The sequence below is a fragment of the Medicago sativa genome, chromosome 2 (assembly GCF_051527215.1).
Source record: "Medicago sativa cultivar Bolivia chromosome 2, Bolivia_mono, whole genome shotgun sequence".
NCBI lineage: Eukaryota > Viridiplantae > Streptophyta > Magnoliopsida > Fabales > Fabaceae > Medicago > Medicago sativa.
Window position 1 is genome coordinate 66,423,080 of NC_140750.1, and position 25,665 is coordinate 66,448,744.

At 33.0% G+C, this 25,665-nt stretch overlaps 2 protein-coding genes and 1 long non-coding RNA gene across 4 annotated transcripts; 1 reads left to right on the plus strand and 2 right to left on the minus strand.

Moving 5' to 3' along the window:
- Positions 1-1,574: 1,574 nt before the first annotated feature.
- LOC146949870 (uncharacterized) lies at positions 1,575-2,175 on the minus strand. The gene has a single exon (XM_085745897.1). It carries the CDS (start codon positions 2,077-2,079, stop codon positions 1,810-1,812), a length of 270 nt encoding a protein of 89 aa, XP_085602023.1. The 5' UTR covers positions 2,080-2,175; the 3' UTR covers positions 1,575-1,809.
- A 3,657-nt stretch (positions 2,176-5,832) lies between these two features.
- On the minus strand, positions 5,833-8,169 carry LOC146949871 (uncharacterized). The gene is made up of 3 exons (XM_085748576.1): positions 8,154-8,169; positions 6,529-6,629; positions 5,833-6,356 (listed from the first exon to the last, which is right to left on the minus strand). Exons 1-3 carry the CDS (start codon positions 8,167-8,169, stop codon positions 6,123-6,125), a joined length of 351 nt encoding a protein of 116 aa, XP_085604702.1. The 3' UTR covers positions 5,833-6,122.
- A 6,823-nt stretch (positions 8,170-14,992) lies between these two features.
- Positions 14,993-23,750, plus strand: LOC146949872 (uncharacterized). Of its 2 annotated transcripts, XR_015027394.1 has the most exons (6): positions 14,993-16,484; positions 16,576-17,824; positions 17,906-18,003; positions 20,307-20,485; positions 20,609-20,677; positions 23,644-23,750. It is a non-coding gene; the product is annotated as an uncharacterized LOC146949872 (long non-coding RNA). The 2 variants fall into 2 exon arrangements; XR_015027393.1 differs by having other exon boundaries at positions 14,993-17,824.
- Positions 23,751-25,665: the final 1,915 nt, after the last annotated feature.

Here is a 25,665-nt window from a genome sequence, read left to right on the forward strand (position 1 = left end):
CAACAAGAAACAATAAGGTTGGATAAGGAAGGAAGAGAGGCGATATCTGGATCCAAACTGAACATGACAGAAACGCAGCAAGACCAGAACAAAATAGAGCGGTGAAAGCACACCACCACAAACCGACCTGGAGAGGCTGAAGAAGGTGGTGTCACACCACCAACAACAACAAAACCACCACGTGAAACCAACCCACCAACAAAACCACCATCAGCCTACAACTACGACCCACCACCACAAAAGAACCAGCCCTACCCACCAATAGATCGCAAGTTCCAAGCAGATCCAGCCTAGAAACGCAAACAACCCAAACCAGATCGAACACCAATCCCAGCAAAACGTGAAACCAAGAGAAACTGGGAGAGGAGCTCATGAGGATCTGCGAAAGAACCAGCGAAACCAGATTGAAACTGATGAAGAAACCGACCCAGATAGGGTTAAAAGGCAAGAAGGTGATGCGGAGGAAGGACCTCATCGCACCACCGCCACCGGAATTACATTGGAGAGGAAAGGTTTGGAGAAGAAGGGAGGATGTGTTGGTTTCGGGAAAAAACTTTTAGAGAGAGGTCAGAGGTTTTGAATTTTAGAGAGAGAAGCTGCTGTTTTTATATATTTTGTTAAAGCTGAAATACTTAAAATAACTTTTTATGGGAATCTATTTAAACCAATTTCTCATTGAAAGATTTCTTTCAAAATTCTTTGAAAAAATTATTGCAAAAAGATCAAACACAATAAAAAATCATTTAAAAAAATAACAAACAGACCCTGTACTGAAAGTTGGAATTTGATGTTATTGAATTAAACATGACTTTTTTCATGTTATTTTCAATTTAAATAAACATTATTTGTTTTTAGTTTTTGGTGCTTCTCTTTATTAGAGTTCAATTTTTAAGATTAAGACATCACCTTCAAATTGTTTGAGACCGTCTTGATCACATTCATCAGCTTCTACTCTCATCCATCACATCTTAGAGCTTTTGGAATCCATTCTTGGAGATTGAAGCCCATGAGAGTTGGTTCATAGTGAATTGGTGCAAAGAAACTCATTTTTTACTCGTATTTTTCTCGCTTAGAACTAAACTATTCTTACATAGTCACACGATTAAATCTAGTGTTTAGATGCACACACAATAATGTCTTTTTTTAATAATTAAAAAATATATATTTAACATTTTACGGAAAGTGTCTCTTTGTGCATGTGCAAGTACAGAATATTGGTCATGTGGCCATACAAGACTATATACTTCATTTAATCTATTGAATATCTCTGTAACGACTCCTTTAATTTAATGATTTATTCCACGAAAAGACTCAAGCAGAGAAGCACAACCAGACGGGAAATACTTCCATGACATAGTTTTGGTGCCATTGGTGCCATTGGGGAAATCCTGGCCATTGATGTGTGTGGATGTGTGTGGGGATGTGTGTGTGATGTGTGTGTGGTGGAGATGCAAGCTATGGCACCAAATTGCTACTCCAACCAGACATAGGAATGGAAAAAAAAAAAAACGGAGATATATAATTTCTTGCAGCTGAGATATATGTATAATTCTAGACACATAACAATACACCAATTTAATTTCAAGGATTAATTGATATCTCTGCTGATAACACTAGATTTCTCACAACACAAAATTCAGAGATTTAAACAACATCTCAATTTTCAGTTTTCTAATTGGTCACACAATCATTGAACGAACAAAATTTTGGATGAATACAAAGTACTAGTAGCTAGCATGTAACCTGCATCATAATGGATTTATTACATTACAATACATTATAAAAATTAGCACCAATTCAAGGTCCACATTAAAACCTTGCAGTACTAGGACCCCAGCAATTCAAGTCCATGACTTTCTTCATGGACTCTTCCTTGGTTCTCTTGACTTTGTTGGTAACAGCAGCAGAAGAAGCAGATGACAATTTCTTGGCTTGAGTGTATGATCTGATATTGTTCTTGGCATGTTGATGCAGTGATCTAAAAGCATGGTTCCACCTGCAAACACCAAGTTGGTCTTTTAAGGCCTCCACTGCTCCTATGCTTGATGCTACTACCCAAGCTTTTGTTGCTGCACTCATGTTGTATGTTTTGTTGTAACTTTGTTGAATATTATGATGAAGTTGTTTTGATGTGTGATGATGAATTAGTGTTGATTAATTCCTGTATATATATGTATGAGCTTGAGGGTAAGTTGAGTGAATTAGAAGTGGGATTTAAGAACTAAACAAGGTGCATAATCAAATACAAGCAGAACAAAACTAGGGGCGGTTTTACCTATTGTTTGGAACAGAGACACAAGGTGTCAATTGTCTAGTCTTTTATGACCAACTTTATTCATTGTACAGGCTATTCACAAAGTAATTAATTAATAAAATTCTTAGCTTTAAAAAAAAAATAAAAAATTTAAGTGTATTCAAATTCTTCTATGTAATTCTACTGTTTTACTGATAAATTTTAAGAATTTTCTAAATAAAGATATTTTGGGAAGTATTTTTTATTTTTCCAAAAGTGAAAGAAAAAAGTTATCTTGCTAAAATGAAAGAAAAATAATAATATTTAAATAAAATATAAAATGTATATCCTTAACAATGCAAAAAATATATTTTGTCAAACTACAACAATTATTTTGTTAAACTCGATATCTGGTTCAATAACCAACTAATATGGGTGATCCAATTCACCATCAACTTGCATTGGCTCTATTTAAAGTCAAAGCAAAATTTTGTATGGATTAACTCACAAAAATTAAAACTAAGAGAATTGGAACATAAGACCTTAAGAGGAACATACTCCAAAATCTCAAACCTACACAACCAAACAACTCATAGTTTAAATACCTTATTACTTTAATAAGCTTAAAATATTTGCATTATTCTTAAGTTAAGACTACAATAGAGGAAAACACTCTCCATTAAGAGATTTAACGTTGCTGCATTTCTAATATTGAATTTGAGTTAAGGACTCTAATTAAGACGAAAGAAATCCATTATCATATCATTCAAGTAATCTTGTGTTATTCTTAAGTTAAATTAGAAATAAAACAAAGTGTTAAATAAGTTTTTAGTCCATGTAAATATATCAAACTTCCTATAAGGATCTAAGCATGTGTGTGAAACTCATTCAAAAATTTAAAATTTTAAGTATAATGAAACAAATTTAAATTTATCAGGGACTAAGACTTCATACTAAAAATGTTTATAGGGACATACTCATGCCACATTTTTTTTTTTAGGATTAAATGCAGAAATTGATATATTTTTAGGAAACAAAACTTATTTTACCCTTAAAAAATCAAATATATATTTTTTTTATAAATAATATTTGTATTACCATTTTTTTGATAAGTTTTTGAAATAACTCTATATCTCATACTTTAATTGTGTTCTTACACTCTCTCTATTGTTTTAGTTTTCGTGTCAATATCTACATTCTTTATACATTATATCTTTGGTTGTCTCATAGATTGTCCTAAAAATTGTTGTTTAAGTAACATATCTCTTTTCCTTTTTTTAGCACCTCAGTTTGTATTGTTACCATAAATAATATTATGAATTCTCTCTTTCTAACGCCCAATATCGTGTACTGTGAAACTCGTGTTAGTCTCACGATTTTATATTAAATTTATTTCAAAAGTGTAATATAATTCTATCTTGTTTTGTTAATATAATTCTATCTTGTTACCATATAATTCAAAAGAACACTTTATATTAAACTTATTTCAAAAGAATGGATGTTAAAATAGTATTTATAACACTCCTCTTGTTACCATATAATTCTATCTTGTTTTGTTAATATAAAAATAAAGGAAAAAAAATGGAGTAATATCTCAAATTCGTCCTTGAATTTTCACCAATCATCCAAATTCGTCCTTGAATTTTGCAAAATATCTATTTAGTCCCTGAATTTTACAAACGTCCATCAAAATGGTCCCTCCGTCCAAAAGCTCCGTTAGTGGTGATGATGTGTCTTCTTGCATGTTGTGTTGTCCTGTACACATGTCAACAAGGCATCCATGTGTAAAAGGACTAATTTGATGGAAATGGTAAAAATCCGAGATTTAACTTTTCTGTGTCATTTTTTCTGTGTTTTCCAATTATACCCTTCTATGATAAGGATCGATTTGATACTTATTGTGATAATTTAAGGACTGATTTGATGGATAGTGTTATAATTTATGGTCTGATTTGATTGATTTTATTTCAGGGAATGAATACAAGGAAATATGGCATGAGAGGACGAGTGATTTCAAGTGACAGGCATAAACAAACACCACTGAGGGGTCCTGCTCCACAATATCCAACTGCTCCTGGAGTTATTAGAGTTCCAAATCCAAATTACGGGTCATCCACTTCTACACAACCCCAATACATGGAGTTTATCCCAACTCCAGGATTTCCAAAGCAATGATGCTTGTTTAAATTATGTTTTTGGACTAGTTTCATTAATGCTTTTTGGACTTGTTTAATTTATGCTTTTTTGATATGTAATGACTTGAGAAAATCAAATGACTTAATGACTTGATGGCTATGTAATGTGATTTTTTGGCTATGTAATGACTTATGAACATCAAATGTATGACTTATGATGGTATGCAAATGTCTGTCTTTTGACAAACAAAGTGTTTGTCTTTTACTTTTTACTTTGTTCAACAAATGTATGCACCAAGGATCACAGTGATTTATGTTGTGGAAATTCAAGGACTTATTTGATGGTCTTTTCACTAATTTGGGGATCGATATGATGGATAGACATACAATAGAAGGACCGATTTGATTGGAATTTTTTGACAGAACGGTTGGATTCATTAATTGACAACCTCTTTTCATTACAACATTACACATACTTGGCACAATACAATAACATTTTAAACAACTCAATCAAACAAATTACTCCTATCAATATCTTAATTAACCTAAGCTCACTTCCTACACAATCAACTTTATCCATCAACCTTGACCTCCAAACCTCTTCTCTGACACTATCCTTTGGTTTCTCCATCAACCTTGCATTTATTCCATGACAAGCACCATTGTTTTTAAAATAACCTAGTTCTTCAACTTCATCAACCCACACAAAAAATTTACAATTTTCACCATCATCCTATACAATTAAAAGACAAAATCAGCACTATTTAAACAAACCATTCACACATCACATAACCATTGTTAAACAAACCTTTGGCAGAGGGCACACATAGAAAGGTCTTCCTGGGTTATTGACAGTGTTGGCTTTTCTTACAACACAAATTCTAGGACACCAACATTGAAGCTCTCTCACATCACCATTGTACATAGAGCTTGAAGATCAAGACCGACTGTTGTAGTTGTTTTTGCCCATACGTCCACCACCCATCTTTTCTAAACACCAAATCTTCAACAATGACCACTGATTTTTGAATTTCGAATTGAATCAAAAAAATTAGGTTTTTAAGTTTTTTGAATTGGGGAAGAACTTTGGCATCAATTCATGGAAGAAATTTTGGGGATTTTGAACTCTAGGTGTCAAATTATAACATTAGGGTTCCAAATTTATATATTTGGGGAAGAAAGAGCCGTTAATGAGAAAGATGAGAAAGAGCCGTTGGAAATTTTGCAATTTTCTGAAAATCAATCAAATTGGTCCATGACAATTTTCTGAAAATCAATCAATTTGGTCCTTGACAATTTTCTGTAAGCATCCGACGTGGTAAGCTTTGTAAAAGGTTAACGGTACACGCGATCTCCGTTAACAGACCAACTTAACAGAGGGATTGATTTGATTGATATTTTGTAAATTCGGGGACTAAATAGATATTTTGCAAAATTTAAGGACGAATTTGGCTAATTGGTGAAAATTCAAAGACGAATTTGAGATATTACTCGAAAAAAAATGTTTAAAAAAAAAACACTTAAACTCAATCACGAGGAGTTGAAGTACATTTTTTGTGCTAAGAAATTTGAAGTAGCTGTTTAACCTTGCAAAACCACGATCTCAAGCACTTCTTCACCAGGCACCATAATGACATATTCCTTACAAAATTGAACGAATAAACCATGTTATACACTAATTGAGATGAGGGGACAACTAAAATTATTTAATGGGATTAATTTACAATCACTGTTCACAATCCCACCTAAAATGTTTAAAATCTTATTGTAGGTGGACCCCAACAATTCAGCTCCATGACTTTTTTCATAGATTCTTCCTTGTTTCTCTTCCCCTTGTTGGAAGCAGCAGCAGAATTTGACAAATTCTTGGCTTGAGTGTATGGTGATCTGGTATTAACATGTTGTTGCATTGACCTAAAAGCATAGTTCCATCTGCAAATCCCTAATTGATCTTTTAAGGCCTCCACAGCTCCAATGCTTGATGCTACCTATGAGTGTAGATTTTATTGGTACTTATATATGTGGGTTACATGAGACATTTTGGGTGATTTTTAAAGTTGGATTAAGAAACCACGTGTTTTGTTTTTCAGGGGAAAGAGGGTGAGAAAAGCAAAACTAGGTGCGGTCGAAATATTTGCACCAATTGTTTGGAATGAAGACATGACATGTGTCTCGAAATGTCCATGAGGTGTCAAAGAGATTCCCGTGCATTTTTACTTTAGGAGGTCCTGCTATGTTCTCCTTAGACCATTTACAATGGTCTGTGTAATGCCAGTTTCAACAACAAAAAGGCCTGCAATGGGAGTGTTTAATGTGCTGCAAGCATGACATGGATGAGAGAGGTGTTGAACCGGTTCAACACAAATTAATGTCTCAGAATTGCCACGCGTCCAAGTTTGATTGGATTAAATATGGAGCTTGCAGAACACGGGCAGACATGTTGCGTGGAAAGCATAAAACAGAGAGAGAAAGAAGAATTGTGGAATGATTAAGGACAGGTGCTGCTTGCTGATTGGTTTTGAGATTTTTATATAAGAATAATAAATAAAAAGTGGTGGGGTAGAGTGTTGAATGAAAAAACCATTGGAGAGGTAAAAATTGAATGAGTGTTGAATTAAGAGAGAGAAGATGATGTGGAATGTTAAAAAGTGAAAAAGTGGGTGTTGAAGGGTGTTGAATTTGTTGAACCACTGTAAATGGTCTTATAGAAATTCTCATTTGAATTTTGTATAATTAGTTGGGTTAATTTTAATGATAGAATAAGTATAATTTATCAAATAAACATTGTAAATAACACATGAAGAATATTTCCTTTTATTTTATTTTTTTGAGGTGGAATAAACTCAGAATTGCTAAATGCACAAATCAATACACCGAAAGTGTGTGAATAATACATGACTGCGCCGGCCAATTGTTTTCTGATAAACCAGCTATATTGCCGTTACGTTATCGGTTTGTTACTCAGAGTTTTTCGAACTTTTTGTGCAAAACGACAATAATATATATATGAAGCAAATAATAAAAACAACTAACAATCAAACGGTCCTAGCAATAACATTCAATCAAGAACCAATCTAACAACCTTGCAGTGTAGCAAATTCAAACAAGCAACCAAAGCACAAGAGAGAGGAGCAGACACAAAAATTGTTTACCAAGTTGGATCAAAATCGACAAGTCTTTATAAAAGATATAAAAAAGTTACAAAACTTAGTTATAACAACCCTAATTTCTACCTCTTTGTGTCCATTCTCTCAATCCACAAGAAAATTTCTCGAGAAGACATAAGAGAAAGCTTGAATCATTTCTCCCTCTATCCGGCGTATTTAGAATGTATTTTTCAACCCTAGTTTTTCACCCCAAAAGCTCTCAATCCTTAACCCTTAATTTTTCTCTAATGGTTTTCTGTTCTGGTGACATTGTCTCCCATTCAACAACCCCACAAGAAACATTTGGTATAAGAGTCATGATCTTCTATTTGTGCTTCCTCTTGTTGCATCTTGTTCTTGAACCCTAGCCAAACGGCGCCAACTCTTAGCCTTTTAAGTTTCTCAAGGATCTTCTCTTTAGGTGGTTAAGTTAACACTATCATTGTTTTGAAGTCAATGTGAAGAATTGTGGAAAAATACTAACTTTAAAATAGGGCTATTAAAATGACTTGGATCTCATCTAAAAAGTTAATTCAATTGATGAAAGTTAATGCAATGTGAGACTCCAATACAACTTTAATACACACCCCCACGCCTAACAAAGATCTTGGGGTCCAATTCTCACATTACATCACTAACCTGACTCTAATGCCATGTTAAATTGACTTGGACCTCATCTTTAAAGTGAGCTCAAAAGATGAGGATGTCCAACCCCATTTATACACCTACAACTCAAGAACTTGAGCAATATGAAACTTTAATATAACTTCAATAATTATGATGTGTTGTATAAAGTATAAGTCATGAGACAAAAAAAAATTTCACTAGTTAATTAGTTATACGTCGGTCTTTTCTTTTGGTATTCATTTATTTTAAAAGTATAATGTTTTTCTTCGAGAACTGTGGTTAGTTTTTAAATAGAAATATGTATTTTTTTTTTTTTTTTGGTAGTGAAATAGAAATATGTATTTCATTACTACGGTGTCTTTTTCACAGTTTTTAGATAAAAAAAAAATTTGAAAAATTATAATACACTAATTATAATTTAATATATAAATTGTATATGAGATAAATATTTTTCACTTTTCAATTATTTAGAAAATGATCTTTCACAAATCAATTGGTTAAAAGAAAAATATGTATATCAACAATGGATTTGTTCAAATGGTAAGCGATTTGGGTGCCTTAAGCAAGTGGTCATGGTATTCTTGCATATGGAAACAATTTGGATGGAAGAAGAGAATCCATCTTGCTATAGAATTTTTTGATCGATTCATATCCAGGCATAAAATGGTCTTGGAGGTAACATATGTTTCTTTTCACTTCTAGAGTTTTTTTAAGTATCTTTTTGCTTCAACTATTAAAACTGAAAGTATAAGGAAATTGCACATCCCAGTACGTTTGGCCAAATTGGCCCTAAAGTATGTTATTTGAAAATTTAAGTGCATTGCATGTTATGTCTTAAGAGCAACTTTGTTATAGTTTAGGCGTATTAAACACAAATTTTTAGAATCAATGACATGATTAGGCCTTTATAGTTTATAAACTAAAATTATAGCAGTGAGCTTTGTAGCACCAAAAGACACTAATGATCCAAGTCATGTCCGTTGCACGCGGATACGACACCAACACGTGTGGTTACACTCAATTAATTCATTTTATTCAAACTATCATTGGGGATGTGCGAGTGTTGTATGTCCGGTGTCAAAGTCTGTTTCAATGCTTAATAGGTAATGAGGCTGTTACTTTTTTCTTTTTTTTGAGAAATAGAGATCATCTCTGCACATTGAATATAATAGATATACAAATTACACCAAAGCTTTTATAAATTTTCTTTCAGGAGCAGGTGCAGGTGGAGCAATGTGGCAAGCATATGGCTGATCTTTGCATTAAAATGAAAATCAAGATTGAGTCCCCTGAATCAGGAACTGGCTCCACTTCAAGTAATGTCGTGGCAGTACCCCAACAAGGCAAGGGGAAGGTGGTGGTAGTTGTTGATTCATCTGATGAAGGAGAGCGGACTGCGTTAATTAGGTGCAAACCGGACACAAGCAAGACGACTGAGACTTCTTAGGTGCAGGTGTCAGTGCAGGTGGAGAAGTTATCTGATTCTGATGATGAAGTAGCAGAGAAGACTGAGGAAGAAAAACGAAGACTGGCCAAGGGTAAGGCAGAGGTGGCTGAGGAACCACAGCCGTAGATTGGAGGATCCATATGCTAATGAACTTTGAGATGAAGTGGCTCAGTGATGTTCCCTCACTAGAAATACCATAGTCACACGATTCGTAATTCGCTTCAGTACGTGGTATGGTTCGGATACGTGGGTATACATAGTTAGTTCACTTGGGTTCGTGGTTCAAATATAATGATTAGTACATTGTGGATAACAAAATTACTTAATTAAAAATATAAAATTAACAATGCAAATATTAATACTTTCAATAAAAATAATACAAATTTTACAAAAATATAGAGATATACTAGTTGGACCTCTCTGATACGAGAACATTGAGATATATAAGTTGAACTAGTCTCACATCGGCTACTTAGCAACATGGAATGAAAAGCTAAGTTATAAATAAAGCAGCCTCCATCCATATTTCTCATTGAGTAGAAATGTGCTTCCCATGCCTTTAATAGGCAGGGCCAATGAATTTTTCTTTTGGAGTACGTTCGCTGTGTAAAAGTGATCTAGTTTGCGGATTTGTAGTATATGTAATGTGGCAACATCAAATCTATGTGGTAGCTGTAGCTAAGCGGTAGCTGGTAGTTGCATTGATGTTCTTCACTACAAATGCTACAAATCAAACATTAGAAATACTTCAAATAAAACGCAATGCTACAAATCGAACATTAGAAATACTACAAATAGAATGCGTAAAGCCACTACTGTCCACATTCGTAGGCATTAGGTCTGGTTTTGTGGCAGCGGTAGCTGCAGCATCGCTAGGATAGCAGGATTTGATAAAATTGTATCTTTGTTGCTGCGGTAGCTGCAATGTCATTTAGTTCTCCTAACGCAGATGCTCTTTATTTGATCAAGTGGTCTAAGATTTGGCTTTGGAATGTGTTCAGTTTAAAATGGTCTGGTAGTTTCTTGTTATGTAGTTCAAACTATGGCTATAATTACTGTTGAAATCGACTTTTAGTACTTTCCTAATTTCTATTGTTGTAAGATCTTTTTATGTGTTAACTCGTACCTTTTTTTTGTCAAATAGTCTGTTTAGAAATTCACCATCTCTTAAAGTGAAAAAGTGAGATAAGTGGGTTGGAACATCTCATCTTATACTAGTTAACTATAAACTTCCAAACCAGACTGATTATTTACTAATACCAGCCACTTCATCAATTGATTCATTGGTTATTACCTTGTATTAGCACGAGAAACATATCATAATAAAAATCCTAATGTTTTATCAATTAATTTAAGGAAAATAAAAAAAAATAACTTTCAAGGAAATGTATTTTGGTTTTCAACTTAGATTAATCATGTCATAATAGTATATAAGATACCTAAGCAGACCTTTAATTATATCTCACTATTGTATATTTGTGCATACATCTATTAAAAAATATAATAATTAAATAAAATATCTTCAACCTCTAAATTCCACATTCAAAACTAACGAAGTGTGAATACAAAGTCTATTTATTACTCATAGCTACTATGAGCAAAAAAAATTGTATTAGATTTTTCTTTCTTTTGTATAGCTGAAACATTTCGTAACTTCAAAAGTACTTTAGAACGCCTAAGTGTTAATATTTCAGAAAAATAAGTAATCCAGAATAGTTGCAAAACAACTTGGTTCAAGTAAAAACCAAACTTTAACTAGAAAACTATGAAAGGTAAAAGGTAAAGCATCATGTTTTTTTTGTTTTTAAGAAAGGTGAAGCATCATTTCAAATATCGACCATAAACTATTATATTATTTAGATTCAGACGCATAAGAATCAAAAGAACAAATTGTAATTTTTTCACAAAAATAAATATTTTTTAACTACGAGCATGATACGGAGTTCCTATTATCATCGAAAAGAACTTAAATTACTTGTCAGCATTTATCAGCCAGTCAAAAACAAATTTTTTTGATCCTGGTCACAAATTCTCTGCAGTATAGAACAAAAGATGTTATGAGACAAAAAAATTATTGTATAGAAAATAAACATACATTTCTTTGGAACCTAGATGCAATAGTTGCACCATTTGGAGATTCACTAAAATAGAAGAAATAAATAAAATACTTTAGTTTTTTTTTTTGTTAATTACTATTTCCCAACAATGAGCAGAAACAACCCATATTTAAAACATTTTTTTTTTGACAAAACCCATATTTAAAACATATAAACTATGGGTGTATATTAAAGAGCTTCTTTACAACTTATTTGGCATTAACTATAAGTGAAGTGATTGGGAGAACCTAATAAAATTGCTTATGAATTTATGTGCATTAGCTATGTCTAACTTATTTCAATAAGCTCTTCATTATTGATTATGAAAATAGCATATTCCTTTTTGGATTATAGAAATAGCTTAAATATATAAGATAGCAATAGATTCGTTCAACGGTACAAAGTGCAAGTTAATTAAATTGGATGAAAAAAAATTAAGGCCTTGAAGAAGATTTGGGACTTTCAAGTTTTTTAATGCAATTTGAGCAAAAAGAAAGAAGTTTTTTTTTAAAAAAACAAAATATAATTTTATTTATTTTAAAGGTATAAAAGTTAATACTTTACATGGTTTTTTTTTTTGGTTACAATATACTTTACATGGTTTGATCAAGAGTTAGAGAAAAAAATATTAATTAAATATTGATTGTAACATGGATTATAAATAATGTTGTGCATCTTCATCACCTACCCAAACTAGAACAGATAATAATCGAAGAAAATTGAAAACTAAAATGGTGTATTACAGGTGAACCCGAAAAGAAAAAGAAAAACTATAATTCAGTTGAATTGGAGTATCAAGAAGCAGTTGTGGTTGCTAACTTTAGAGGAGTTTTGTCCCAACCAATTAATGACTTTCATTTTTAAAAATCATATCAACGACCAAACTTTATCCTATTAGATGAAATCGCGCTATATAAATCAAATCAGGTCATAATATTCTGTCATAAAATAGACGTATTAATGTAACACCGAATAGCAATTCCTTGATATATAAGAATATAAAAGGAGGATATATCTAATTGTTGGATCAGAAGCATGTCAACTGAGCAAACTCCACTTGTGAAATGGTAGAGAACTGACATAATGAAAAATGTTACTATATGCTACGAAATATAATTCGATCATATATAAAATATTTTGGGTACATTGTTTATAATCTAAATCTATATCTATATTATATATATAAAGAAAACTACAGTACTTTTGGATTGGATTTTTTTCTACGAAATATAATTCGATCATATATAAAATATTTTGGGTACATTGTTTATAATCTAAATCTATATCTATATTATATATATAAAGAAAACTACAGTACTTTTGGATTGGATTTTTCTCTTTATCAAATTACCCTCAACTTTAAATACAAATAAAACATATAACAATTAGATAAAAATAAATTCAAATATTAAAAAAATGTGTAACAAACTCAATCTTTATTATCCACTATATATCAAATTTTTTTTCCTTATCCTATATTTTTTAAAAAAGATAATTGATGAGAGTGAATTCAAAATTTAAAAAAAAAATGTAACAAACACAATATCAATATGTACAGTTTTTTTTTTCTTTTATGCTTTTAAAAGTGTAACAAACTATATCGAGTATGTATAAGATATTTTTTTGATAAGGCAAGAGCAAAATGACATCAAAAAGAATAGTGCCCAACTAAATTGGTACCCTACTCTAATCTTGTGTCAATTGCTCATATATATTATTCAAAAAAAGGGAAAAAAATTACATAAAAACCCAGGACATAAAACCTGGCCCAGTCAATCCATGTGAATCAACCATAATGGGTAATACATCAAAAAAGAACAACATATTGGATCCAACCCTAATCAATTCTAACAAACGATAGATGTTTATATGTACCAAGCCTGTCTATAATTTGGCGAATGAATCGTTCGTCAACACGAAATCGGTTTACGTACCATCAACTCCCTGCAACAACTGCAGCAAGCATTGACGAATCTTTCGAGTCCACAAAGTCCCATGTCAATGAATAGGATGATTGGGATATGAAACCACTGATAGATTCTTGAGAGTGGGGAGTGAATTCGACCGCCAACACAGTAATTAGCGAACCCACACGCACCAACAGTTTACTGTGATAATCTACAGCAAATTAACAACAATTTCTAGCCCAACAAACACGACATGGCTACCCATCGGAAAGGCAACAACACCGTCTTTTTGAATACGTCACAAAGAGAACCACTGGTGTGATGGAGGCAACCCAAACACAATATAATATATGTCCAATTTTTTTTCTTTTATGCTTTTAAAAGTGTAACAAACTAGATCGAATATGTATAAGATATTGGGCCCACTTTTTTATTATCCCAACTAAATGATTGTTGTTGGTTTCATTAAAAAAATAAGAATTTAGATTATATTTTTTTGTTATATTGTTAGTCTCATTGAAATAGATAAACAAGATTAATTTGGTTTGTTATAATTTGAAAGTAACAATCATTTATATTTATACTTTTAATCAAAATCAAAATCTCATAGGAAAAACGTTAATAATTATCAAAATTTAACGCAATAAAAAGAGCAGAAAGACGGGAACGTGAATGCCCGTCTTTTCGCTAGTTACCTATAGTTTAAATAATTTAAATCATGTTAAGAAATTAGTTACTACAACATTTAAAATGGTGAACTGATAAATCTACTAAACTTTGGATAATGCATGCTTTATTAATTAAACAAAAGATAAAAAACACAATTAGTTTATCATTGACTTTAAAATAAAATAAAAAATAAATTTTGGATATTAGATAAATCACACATAATTGATTTTATCTCATTTTCATGAATTAAACACAACTCTTGAAGTCATGCATTTCAATTACAAACAACACTATCAACTACATGCACGAACCACCAAGATATATTTTAAAGAATGTATATCTTCCTCACTCTTTGTGTATTAAATATGGATCTTTGAGTCATGCATGTCATATGAGAATGAACATTATATATGTTAGAATTAAAAAAATTATTTAAATCATGGTCGTAATAGTTTATATATACTACATATAAAGAAAATAAGTTAAAAATACCTAAGTTGGGGATGGATTTTTCATTACCTATCTAACCCTTCATTTATACTATTTTATTTACTACATTATCCTTTAATAATATTACTTTAAATTTTAATTAAAAAAATTAAATCCCATTAAAATAGGAAATATCCCCAATATTATAAATATTATATATGAAGAGGATAGAGATTTTGGGCTGAATTATTTATAATTTCAATTATACCCTTAAACAAATTTTCCTATCTTAATGTTATATTATTGGTGGTATTAAAAAAGATACGATTTTTGCTAAAAAAAAAAAAGATTTATATTATATTTGTTAAATTATTGTTGTTATTGAAAAAGATAAACATGGTTTTTTGGATTTGTTGCAATTTAAAAGTCACGAAAATTTGTACTTATAATTTTAATCAAAATTTTATATAAAATACCGTTCATAATTTACACGCATCGCAGTAAAAAGAGCGGAAAGACGGGCACGTGAATGTCCGTCTTTTCGCTAGTTATATATAAAATTTATTCATCTTGCTGATGGGAACTAGTATGTTTTTTTGCAAAAAGACATTTTATTTTTAAAAAAATAATCGTTTCAATCAAAAGAAGGTGAGTGTATTTATTTTATTAAAAAATATATATGGTGAGGGCAATGGCGGATCTTGCCTCAAATATTGAGGGAGTGACAAATACTAACTACTTTTTATAATTTTTTTTAGAGGAAACTAACATATTATAATTGAAATTCATAAAAGTCATATACAAACGAATCACTTAATTCCACTAGTCATAGTGTCCACTGATTTTATTAATTTTTCTGTAAGAGTGTATATTCCAAGTTCCAAAATGAATTTTACTCTCAAGAACTAACTTATTTACCACACATGTTCACGAATATGTGACAACCCCTATTTTTTGTTGCATCGAGGAAGTAATAGTAATGTAGCGGCCTTTTTTGTTGCATCAGGAAGTAATGTAGTGGCCCTTGTTCATTTAACATTATACTCGAGTTATAAAGTGTGTTTCTTCCGAACAAGACAATGACCTAAAAATTCACGTTATTATACATTTGGTTCATGTTATAGAGATTCAACGTTTTAAGTTGACTAGAAAAATAGTACGAGAGTGAAATGGATTACCTAAAAAAACTTTAGGTTGTTTTTGGTAAATTTCATATAAAAAAAAATACTTTTTTAAGTTGAAGGATAATGTCTTAGTCTACTATATGATAGATAATAGAATTCAAACAACGTATATAAATTTTATGCGTTCAATTTCACATATAAATTTTGATGCGTTCAATTTCGATTTGCTTTGTGTCACTTTAATTTGATGTGTTAACTTTCCGAATTTTTCTTTTTTAATTTGTTTCACTTTGAATGAAAATTCTCATCTTGTCGCTATTAGATTCTTCTCGATCTGTTTTATTTGCTGATTTATTGTTTGAAGTTCAATTTCAACTTTTTGAGTTCAAACGTTTTGTTTCTTGAGAAATTTGGTTGTTCTGTTTTTAGTTACTTTCTTTCTTGCGTTGTATCAATTTGATGTGTTCAATTTCAAGTTTAATGTTCAGATTGTTATTAACTTTTCGAATTTTCCTTTTTGAATGAATATTTCTTGCAATTGAAAATTAGTGAATGTGTTGATTTTGTTTTTTGAATCTTGTTGTTATGTCTCAAAGATTGCTCAACCTGATGCATTTATTCCGTATCTTGTTCTGAACTTTTTTGATCGATACATATCCAGGCACAAAAATGTATGTTTCTTTTCATTTCCATATATTTTTCAAGTTTCTTTTTCTTTGAACTATCATGTATTATATCTGAAAATTCTATGGTTTCTATAAGGATGTGGAAGTTCGTACTGAGATCGAAAGACTTCGTTTGATTGCTATCACTTGTTTCACTTTGTCTGCCAAGTTGAGGAATAAATACTTCTCAGATGATCCATTTTGGGTAAACCTTTTTTGTGTCAATTTACTCATTATTGAAGCTCTCTCACATCATCATTGTACATAGAGCTTGAAGATGAAGACCGACTGTTGTAGTTGTTTTTGCCCATACGCCCACCACCCATCATTTCTAAACACCAAATCTTTCCACTGATTTTTGAATTTCGAATTGAATCAATAAAATTAGGTTTTTAAGTTTTTTGAATTGGGGAAGAACTTTGGCATAATTCATGGAAGAAATTTTGGGGATTTTGAACTTTAGGTGACAAATTATAACATTAGGGTTCCAAATTTATATATTTGGGGAAGAAAGAGCCGTTAATGAGAAAGAGGAGAAAGAGCCGTTAGAAATTTTGCAATTTTCTGAAAATCAATCAAATTGGTCCATGGCAATTTTCTGAAAATCAATCAATTTGGTCCTTGACAATTTTCTGTAAGCATCTGACGTGGTAAGCCTTGTAAAAGGTTAACAGTATACGCACCTCCGTTAACAAACCAACTTAACGGAGGGACTGATTTGATTGATATTTTGTAAATTCGGGGCCTAAATAGATATTTTGCAAAATTTAGGGACGAATTTAGCTGATTGATGAAAATTCAAGGACAAATTTGAGGTATTACTCGAAAAAAATGTTTAAAAAAAAAACACTTAAACTCAATCACGAGGAGTTCAAGTACATTTTTTGTGGTAAGAAATTTGAAGTAGCTGTTTAACCTTGCAAAACCACGATCTCAAGCACTTCTTCACCAGGCACCATAATGACATATTCCTTGCAAAATTGAACGAATAAACCATGTTATACACTAATTGAGATGGGGGGACAACTAAAATTATTTAATGGGATTAATTTACAATCACTGTTCACAATCCTACCTAACCACTAAAATGTTTAAAATCTTATTGTAGGTGGACCCCAACAATTCAGCTCCATGACTTTTTTCATAGATTCTTCCTTGTTTCTCTTCCCCTTGTTGGAAGCAGCAGCAGAATTTGACAAATTCTTGGCTTGAGTGTATGGTGATCTGGTATTAACATGTTGTTGCATTGACCTAAAAGCATAGTTCCATCTGCAAATCCCTAATTGATCTTTTAAGGCCTCCACAGCTCCAATGCTTGATGCTACCTATGAGTGTAGATTTTATTGGTACTTATATATGTGGGTTACATGAGACATTTTGGGTGATTTTTAAAGTTGGATTAAGAAACCACGTGTTTTGTTTTTCAGGGGAAAGAGGGTGAGAAAAGCAAAACTAGGTGCGGTCGAAATTTTTGCATCAATTGTTTGGATTGAAGACATGACATGTGTCTCGAAATGACCATGAGGTATCAACGAGATTCCCTTTTCTACGTGCATTTTTACTTTAGGAGGCCCTGCATTACTCTCCTTATAAAAATTCTCATTTGAATTTTGTATAGTTAATTGTATTAATTTTAAGGCTTAAATATGAAAATAGTCCCTCCAAATATCTGACATTTTAGTTTTAGTCCCTGTAAAAATATTTTTTTAGTTTTAGTCCCTGCAAATATAAAAAATTTTGTTTTGGTCCTTGGTATTTTGTTTTAGCCCTTGTAAAATTGATTCATATTGGATTTGGTCTTTGTAATATGTAGAATATTTGATTTTAGTCCCTCAAAATGAGGACTAAAATGAATATTATAAGGACCAATTTCAATATGAAATGATTTTACAAGGATTAAAACAAAATACCAAGGACCAAAACCAAATATTCTATATTTGCAGGTACTAAAACCAAAACGCCAGATATTTGCAGGGACCATTTCCATATTTAAGCCTAATTTTAATGGTTTTGTTAACAAGTTCCAGACACTATTTAAGCATACTAAATTAAGTAATTATTTTTTAAAATATGTTACTTTAAAAATGTTAAATAACTCAGAATTGCTAAATGCACAAATCAATACACAGAAAGTGTGTGAGATTCTAACGTGGTCTAGTTGGCTGTAGGCACATAATACATGACTGCGCCGGCCAATTGTTTTCTGATAAACCAGCTATATTGCCGTTACGTTATCGGTGTGTTACTCAGAGTTTTTCGAACTTTTTGTGCAAAACGACAATATATATGAAGCAAATAATAAAAACAACTAACAATCAAACGGTCCTAGCAATAACATTCAATCAAGAACCAATCTAACAACCTTGCAGTGTAGCAAATTCAAACAAGCAACCAAAGCACAAGAGAGAGGAGCAGACACAAAAATTGTTTACCTAGTTAGATCAAAATCGACGAGTCTTTACAAAAGATATAAAAAAGTTATAAAAACTTAGTTGTAACAACCCTAATTTCTACGTCTTTGTGTTAATTCTCTCAATCCATAAGAAGATTTCTCGAGAAGACATGAGAGAAAGCTTGAATCATTCCTCCCTCTGTCCGGCATATTTAGAGCGTGTTTTTCAACCCTAGTTTTTCACCCTAAAAGCTCTCAATCCTTAACCCTTAATTTTAGGTTTTCTGATCTGGTGACATTGTCTCTCATTCAAGAACCCCACAAGAAACACTCCGTATAAGAGTCATGATCTTCTATTTGTGTTTCCTCTTGTTGCATCTTGCTCTTGAACCCTAGCCAAACTATCAAATGGCGACAACTCTTAGCTTTTAAGTTTCTCAAGGATCTCCTCTTTTGGTGGTTAAGTTAACACTATCATTGTTTTGAAGTCAATGTGAAGAATTATGGAAAAATAACATTAAAATAGGGCTATTTTAATCTTTTAAAATACACTAATTATTATTTTAAGGTCATATACCTCTTTTCGTCATTTAACTTTGACAAAAATATCGGGTCAGTCCTTTAATTTTATAAGTTTCAAATAAGTCATTTAAGTTGTTAATTTAATGCATTGTTACATTTTTAAGGACTTATTTGAAACTTATAAACTTAAAAAACTTCAAATAGGTGGATTAAATTAACAACTTCAATGACCTATTTGAAACTTAAGAAAATTTAAAGGACATATTTGAAACTTAAATGACTAACTTGATATTTAGCCTTATTTTAAAGTGCCTTGGATCTCATCTAAGAAGCCAATTCAAACGATGAGAGTGTCAAAACACATTTCTACTCCTAACAACCCAGAAACCTGAGCAATGTGAGACTCCAATACAACTTTATTACCCTCTACCACGCGTAACAATGATGTTGGGGTCCAATTCTCACATTGCAAATCCCTAACCCGACTCTAATAGCATGTTAAATGGATTGGATCTCATCTCTAAAGTGAGATCAAAATATGAGGATGTCCAACCACATTTATACACCTTAACAACCCAGAAACTTGAGCAATGCAGAACTTTAAAACAAATTTGATACGTTCAATTCCGCGTTACTTTGTGTCACTTTACTATTTGATGTGTTCCAAATTTTTCTTCATGGATTTGTTTCATTTTGAATGAAAATTTCAAGAGAAAGTTGGTTTGATTGCTATCACTTGTCTCGCCATATCTGCCAAGTTGAGGAATAAACACTTCTCAGTTGATCCATTTTTGGTAAACCTACTTCTATGTGTCAATTTACTATAAATTTATCTCAAAACTTACAAGTATACTTTCAATTTTCTAGCAGCATTATTTTCAAATTCACTAAATGAACTTATTCGTGTTGTGCAGAAACTTACGATAACTCCTCAGATGCTAATGAAAACGGAGCTTCTCATTCTCAATGAACTTAAATGGGAAATCCAACCTTTGACTACTTTCACTTTTCTGAACTACCATTACACTTACTTCAAACATTTGGCGGTTTTAAACGTCGTACATATATGAGATCTTAGTTCAAGCTCCAGGAGGTAAATAGAAACTCTCATAAGTCATAACATAAAACAATATAATTTGTTTAATTCCAAGTTTTTTCCAATAGTGATGCTTGGAAAATATATAACATTCATTGGAATTACTTTCTTACTCTGCAGACAAGACCTTCATTCAAAAAGTATACGGAAATTGCACATCCCAGTACGCTTGGCCAAATTGGCCCTAAAGTATGTTCTTTGAAAATTTAAGTGTATTGCATGTTATGTCTTAAGAGCAACTTTGTTATAGTTTAGGTGTATTAAACACAAATTTTTAGAATCAGTGACATAATTAGGCCTTCATAGTTTATAAACTAAAAATTATAGCAGCGAGCTTTGTAACACAACAAAACACTAATGATCCAAGTCATGTCTGTTGTACGCAGACACGACTCCAACACATGTGATTACACTCCATTATTTCATTTTTACAAATTATCATCGGTGTTGATGTGTGAGTGTCGTGTCCGGTGTCAAAATCTGTTTTGGTGCTTAATAGGTAATCAGGCTGTTACTTTTCCTTTTTTTTTTTTAGAGATCATCTCTGTTGTGAAAGTGACTCAAAATTGGAGTTTGGAGGCCAAAATTGATGTTTGCTGGAAGTGGAAATCGGTGGCCGATTTGAGAAATCAGGGCCCGATTTTGGACGCATGTTGGAAGCTGTTGGTGCTAGAAAAATTGGCGCCCGATTTGGAAAATCAGGGCCCGATTTTGCGTGCTGTTATTTTTCAGAAACGTATTTTTTGGGCCAGATTTGGTACAATTTTATGGGAGTTACTTTTACTATAAATATAGGCATTGTATCAGTGTAAACCTGGAGATAGAGGGGGCTGAAACAAGGGTTTAGAAATCAAACTAGGGTTTGTATAAAGTTTGTCTCTTGGCAACAAACTAGGGTTTGAAGGTTGATTCACCTTGGGAAACACTATTAGGATTGAGTCTTTTGGTTACGGGAAGAGGCTGGGATTTAGGTAGAATTAGGCAGGAGACTTATTCTTGTAACCCATTGATATCTCTTTTGTAACGTTACTCATCATATAGTGAAACGGAGGGCTGCTCTCTCCCCCAGACTAGGTCAATTTGGACCGAACTGGGTCAACAGATTCTTTTGTGTTCTCTCTTCTTTTCTCTCGCTGTTTTTCTACTTTTGCGTGTTTAATTGCAATTCACTTTGATATTGGTTGCTTAATTATCCCTTGCTCCACACATCAAGTTTGTTATTGGTGTGTTTTCTCATTGAATTCGCAACAATTGGCGCCCACCGTGGGGCAAAGGTCAAAGGATAATCTAGTACCATGGGTTCGAAGTGGGATATTGAGAAGTTTACCGGAGATAACGATTTTGGGTTATGGAAGGTAAAGATGGAAGCGGTGTTAATACAACAAAAGTGTGAGAAAGCTTTGAAGGGTGAAGGTTCGTTACCGGTCACCATGTCACGAGCGGAGAAGACCGAGATGGTGGACAAGGCCGGGAGTGCCATTGTCTTGTGCCTCAGAGATAAAGTTTTGAGAGAAGTAGCAAAGGATACAACCGCGGCATTGATGTGGTCAAAGTTCGAATATTTGTATATGACAAAGTCTTTGGCTCATCGGCAAGTCCTAAAACAACAATTTTACTCATTCAAGATGGTAAAGTCAAAGGCCGTCATGGAGCTACTTGTGGAGTTCAACAAAATCATTGGTGATTTGAAGAACATTAAGTTGTGTCTTGAGGATGCGGGTGCTCTGATGGTGATGTGTTGTTTGGAGGATGAAGAAGGTGATGTGTCTCACCTTGAGAGTGATGCCTAGTGGAGCGGTGCCCGTCTGGAGAGACGTTAAACACTCAACATCAGCCTGGAGAGGCGGTGGTAAGAATACTCATGATCAGCCTGGAGAGGCGGTGGTAAGAATACTCATGATCTACCTATTGAGGTGGAGTTTCAAGGTGGAAGACATCGTGGGATGTACTCATTTGCTAGTTGAGAGGTTGGAAGCTCAACTTTAGGTGGAGTTGAACACACCGGGAGTGGTACGACTATGGAGGACCTTGGGTGCTATGCTCTAGTGGTGAGCAAGGGATTTCTTCATGAAGACGGAATGCATTCCGGAGGTTGAAGAATGTATAGCACGGCTTGCGGGATTACCCTAAAAAAAGGCCAAGGGTGATTGGATGCAAGGTGATCTTCAAGGAAGCGGGAGATGTCCTGTGTTGAAGATGTCATGGTGAATGCTTGTGGAACTACCTAAAACTCATAGCGTAGTTGGACTGCAAGGACCTTCGAGAAGGCGGAAGACATTCTGAGGGCTGAAGGGGTTGAGGTGTATACTTGTGGATTACTCTAAAAGCCAAGGGTGATTGAGAACAAGTAGATCTTAAGGAAGCGGGAGATGTCTCGTATTGAAGAGGTTATGGTATAGGCTTGTAGAACTACCTGAAATTCCAAGCGTAGTTGGACTACAAGCATCTTCGAGAAGGTGAAAGACATTCTGATGGCTGAAGAGGTTAGGGTGTAAACTTGTGGAGCTACTTGGTGTAGTGGGAAGCAAGGGAAAGAGCAGCAAGGTGTTGATGTTATATTGGCATCATCACTAATTTGGAGTCAAGGTGGAGATTGTTGTGAAAGTGACTCAAAATTGGAGTTTGGAGGCCAAAATTGATGTTTGCTGGAAGTGGAAATCGGTGGCCGATTTGAGAAATCGGGGCCCGATTTTGGACGCATGTTGGAAGCTGTTGGTGCTGGGAAAATCGGCGCCCGATTTGGAAAATCGGGGCCCAATTTTGCGTGCTTTTATTTTTCATAAACGTATATTTTGGGCCAGATTTGGTATAATTAGGCGGGAGACTTATTCTTGTAACCCATTGATATCTCTTTTGTAACGTTACTCATCATATAGTGAAACGGAGGGCTGCTCTCTCCCCCAGACTAGGTCAATTTGGACCGAACTGGGTCAACAGATTCTTTTGTGTTCTCTCTTCTTTTCTCTCGCTGTTTTTCTACTTTTGCGTGTTTAATTGCAATTCACTTTGATATTGGTTGCTTAATTATCCCTTGCTCCACACATCAAGTTTGTTATTGGTGTGTTTTCTCATCGAATTCGCAACAATCTCTACACACTGAATATAATAGATATACAATGCAAATTATGCCAAAGCTTTTATAAATTTCCTTTCAGGAGCAGGTGGAGCAATGTGCCAAGCATATGGTTGATCTTTTGTGTTAAAATGAAAATCAAGATTGAGATCCCTGAATCAGGAACTGGCTCCACTTCAAGTAACGTCGTGGCAGTACCCCAATAGGCAAGGGGAAGACAGTGGTGGTTGTTGTTTCATCTGATGAAGGAGAGCGGGCTGCTTTAATTAGGCAAAAACCGGACACAAGCAAGACAACTGAGACTTCTCAGGTGCAGGTGTCAGTGCAGGTGGAGAAGTTATCGGATTCTGATGATGAAGTAGCAGAGAAGACTGAGGAAGAAAAACAAAGACTGGCCAAGGGCAAGGCAGAGGTGACTGAGGAACCACAACCACTGATTGGAGGATCTATTTCAGAGATTATACCACCAAAGATGCTAATGAACTTTGATCTGAAGTGGCTCGCTGATGTTCCGTCACTAGAAATACAATAGTCAGACGGTTCACAATTTGTTTTCGTACGTGGTACAGGTTCGGATACGCGGTTCGCAACTCATAAAGAATTCGGTAAGTGAAGGTATACATAGTCAGTTCACTTGGGTTTGTGGTTCAAATATAATGATCAGTACATTGTGGATAACAAAATTGCTTAATTAAAAATATAAAATTAACAATGCAAATATTAATACAATCAATAAAAATAATAATGTTTTTACCTAAATATAGAGATATACTAGTTGAACCTCACTGATACGAGAGCATTGAGATATATAAGTTGAACGAGTCCCACATTGGATACTTAACAACATGGAATGAAAAGTTAAGTTATAAATAAAGCAACCTCCATTCATATTTCTCATTGAGTAGAAATGTGCTTCCCATGCCTTTAATAGGTAGGGCCATTGAATTTTTCTTTTGGAGTTCGGATCTCAAGCTGCGATTCTTGAGCTCCCTAGTATATGTAGGATTTGTAGTATATGCAATGAGGTACATCAATGCTATGTGGTAGCTATAGCTAAGCGGTAGCTGGTAGTTGCATTGATGTTCTTCACTGCAAATGCTACAAATCAAACATTAGAAATACTTCAAATAAAACGCAATGCTACAAATTGAACATTAGAAATAAATGCTTAAAGCCAATACTGTCCACTACTAGTAGTTTAGAAATTCACCATCTCTTAAAAGTGAAAAAGTGGGATGGGTAGGCCTGGATTCGAACCTCAGCATGTATATATTATTATGCAATATATTCATCAATTATGTTAAACTCATTAGAACATCTCATCTTATAGTACTAATTAACTATAAACTTCCAAACCAAACTGATTATTTACTAATACCAGCCACTTCATCAAATCATTCATTGGTTATTACTTATTAGCACAAGAAACATATCATAATAAAAATCCTAATGTTTTATCAATTAATTGAAGGAAAAAAATAACTTTTAAGGAAATGTTTTTTGGTATAAAATTAGATTAATCATATCATAATAGTATATAAGATACCTAAGCAGACCTTTAATTATATATCTCACTATTGTATATTTGTGCATACATCTATAAAAATATATAATTAAATAAAACATCTTCAACCTCTAAATTCCACATTCAAAACTAACAAATTGTAAATACAAAATCTATTACTCATGACTACTATGAACAAAAATTTGTATTAGACTTTTCTTTTTTTCGTATAGCTGAAGCATTCCTTAACTTGGTTCAAGTATGAACAAAAGTTTAGAACTCCTAGGTGTTAATATTTCAGAAAATAAGTAATCCAGATTAGTTGCAAAACAACTTGGTTCAAGTAAGAACCAAACCTTAACTTCAAAACTATGAACTGTTAAAGGTAAAGCATCAATTTTTTTTTTTATAAAAAAGATGAAGCATCGTTTTAAAAGTCGACCATAAACTATTATATTATTTAGATTCAGACGCATAAGAATCAAAAGAACAAATTGTAGTTTTTTCACGAAAATAAATACTTTTTAACTACGAGCATGATACGAAGTTCCTATTGTCATCTAAAACAACTTAAATTACTTGTTAGCATTTATCGGCCAG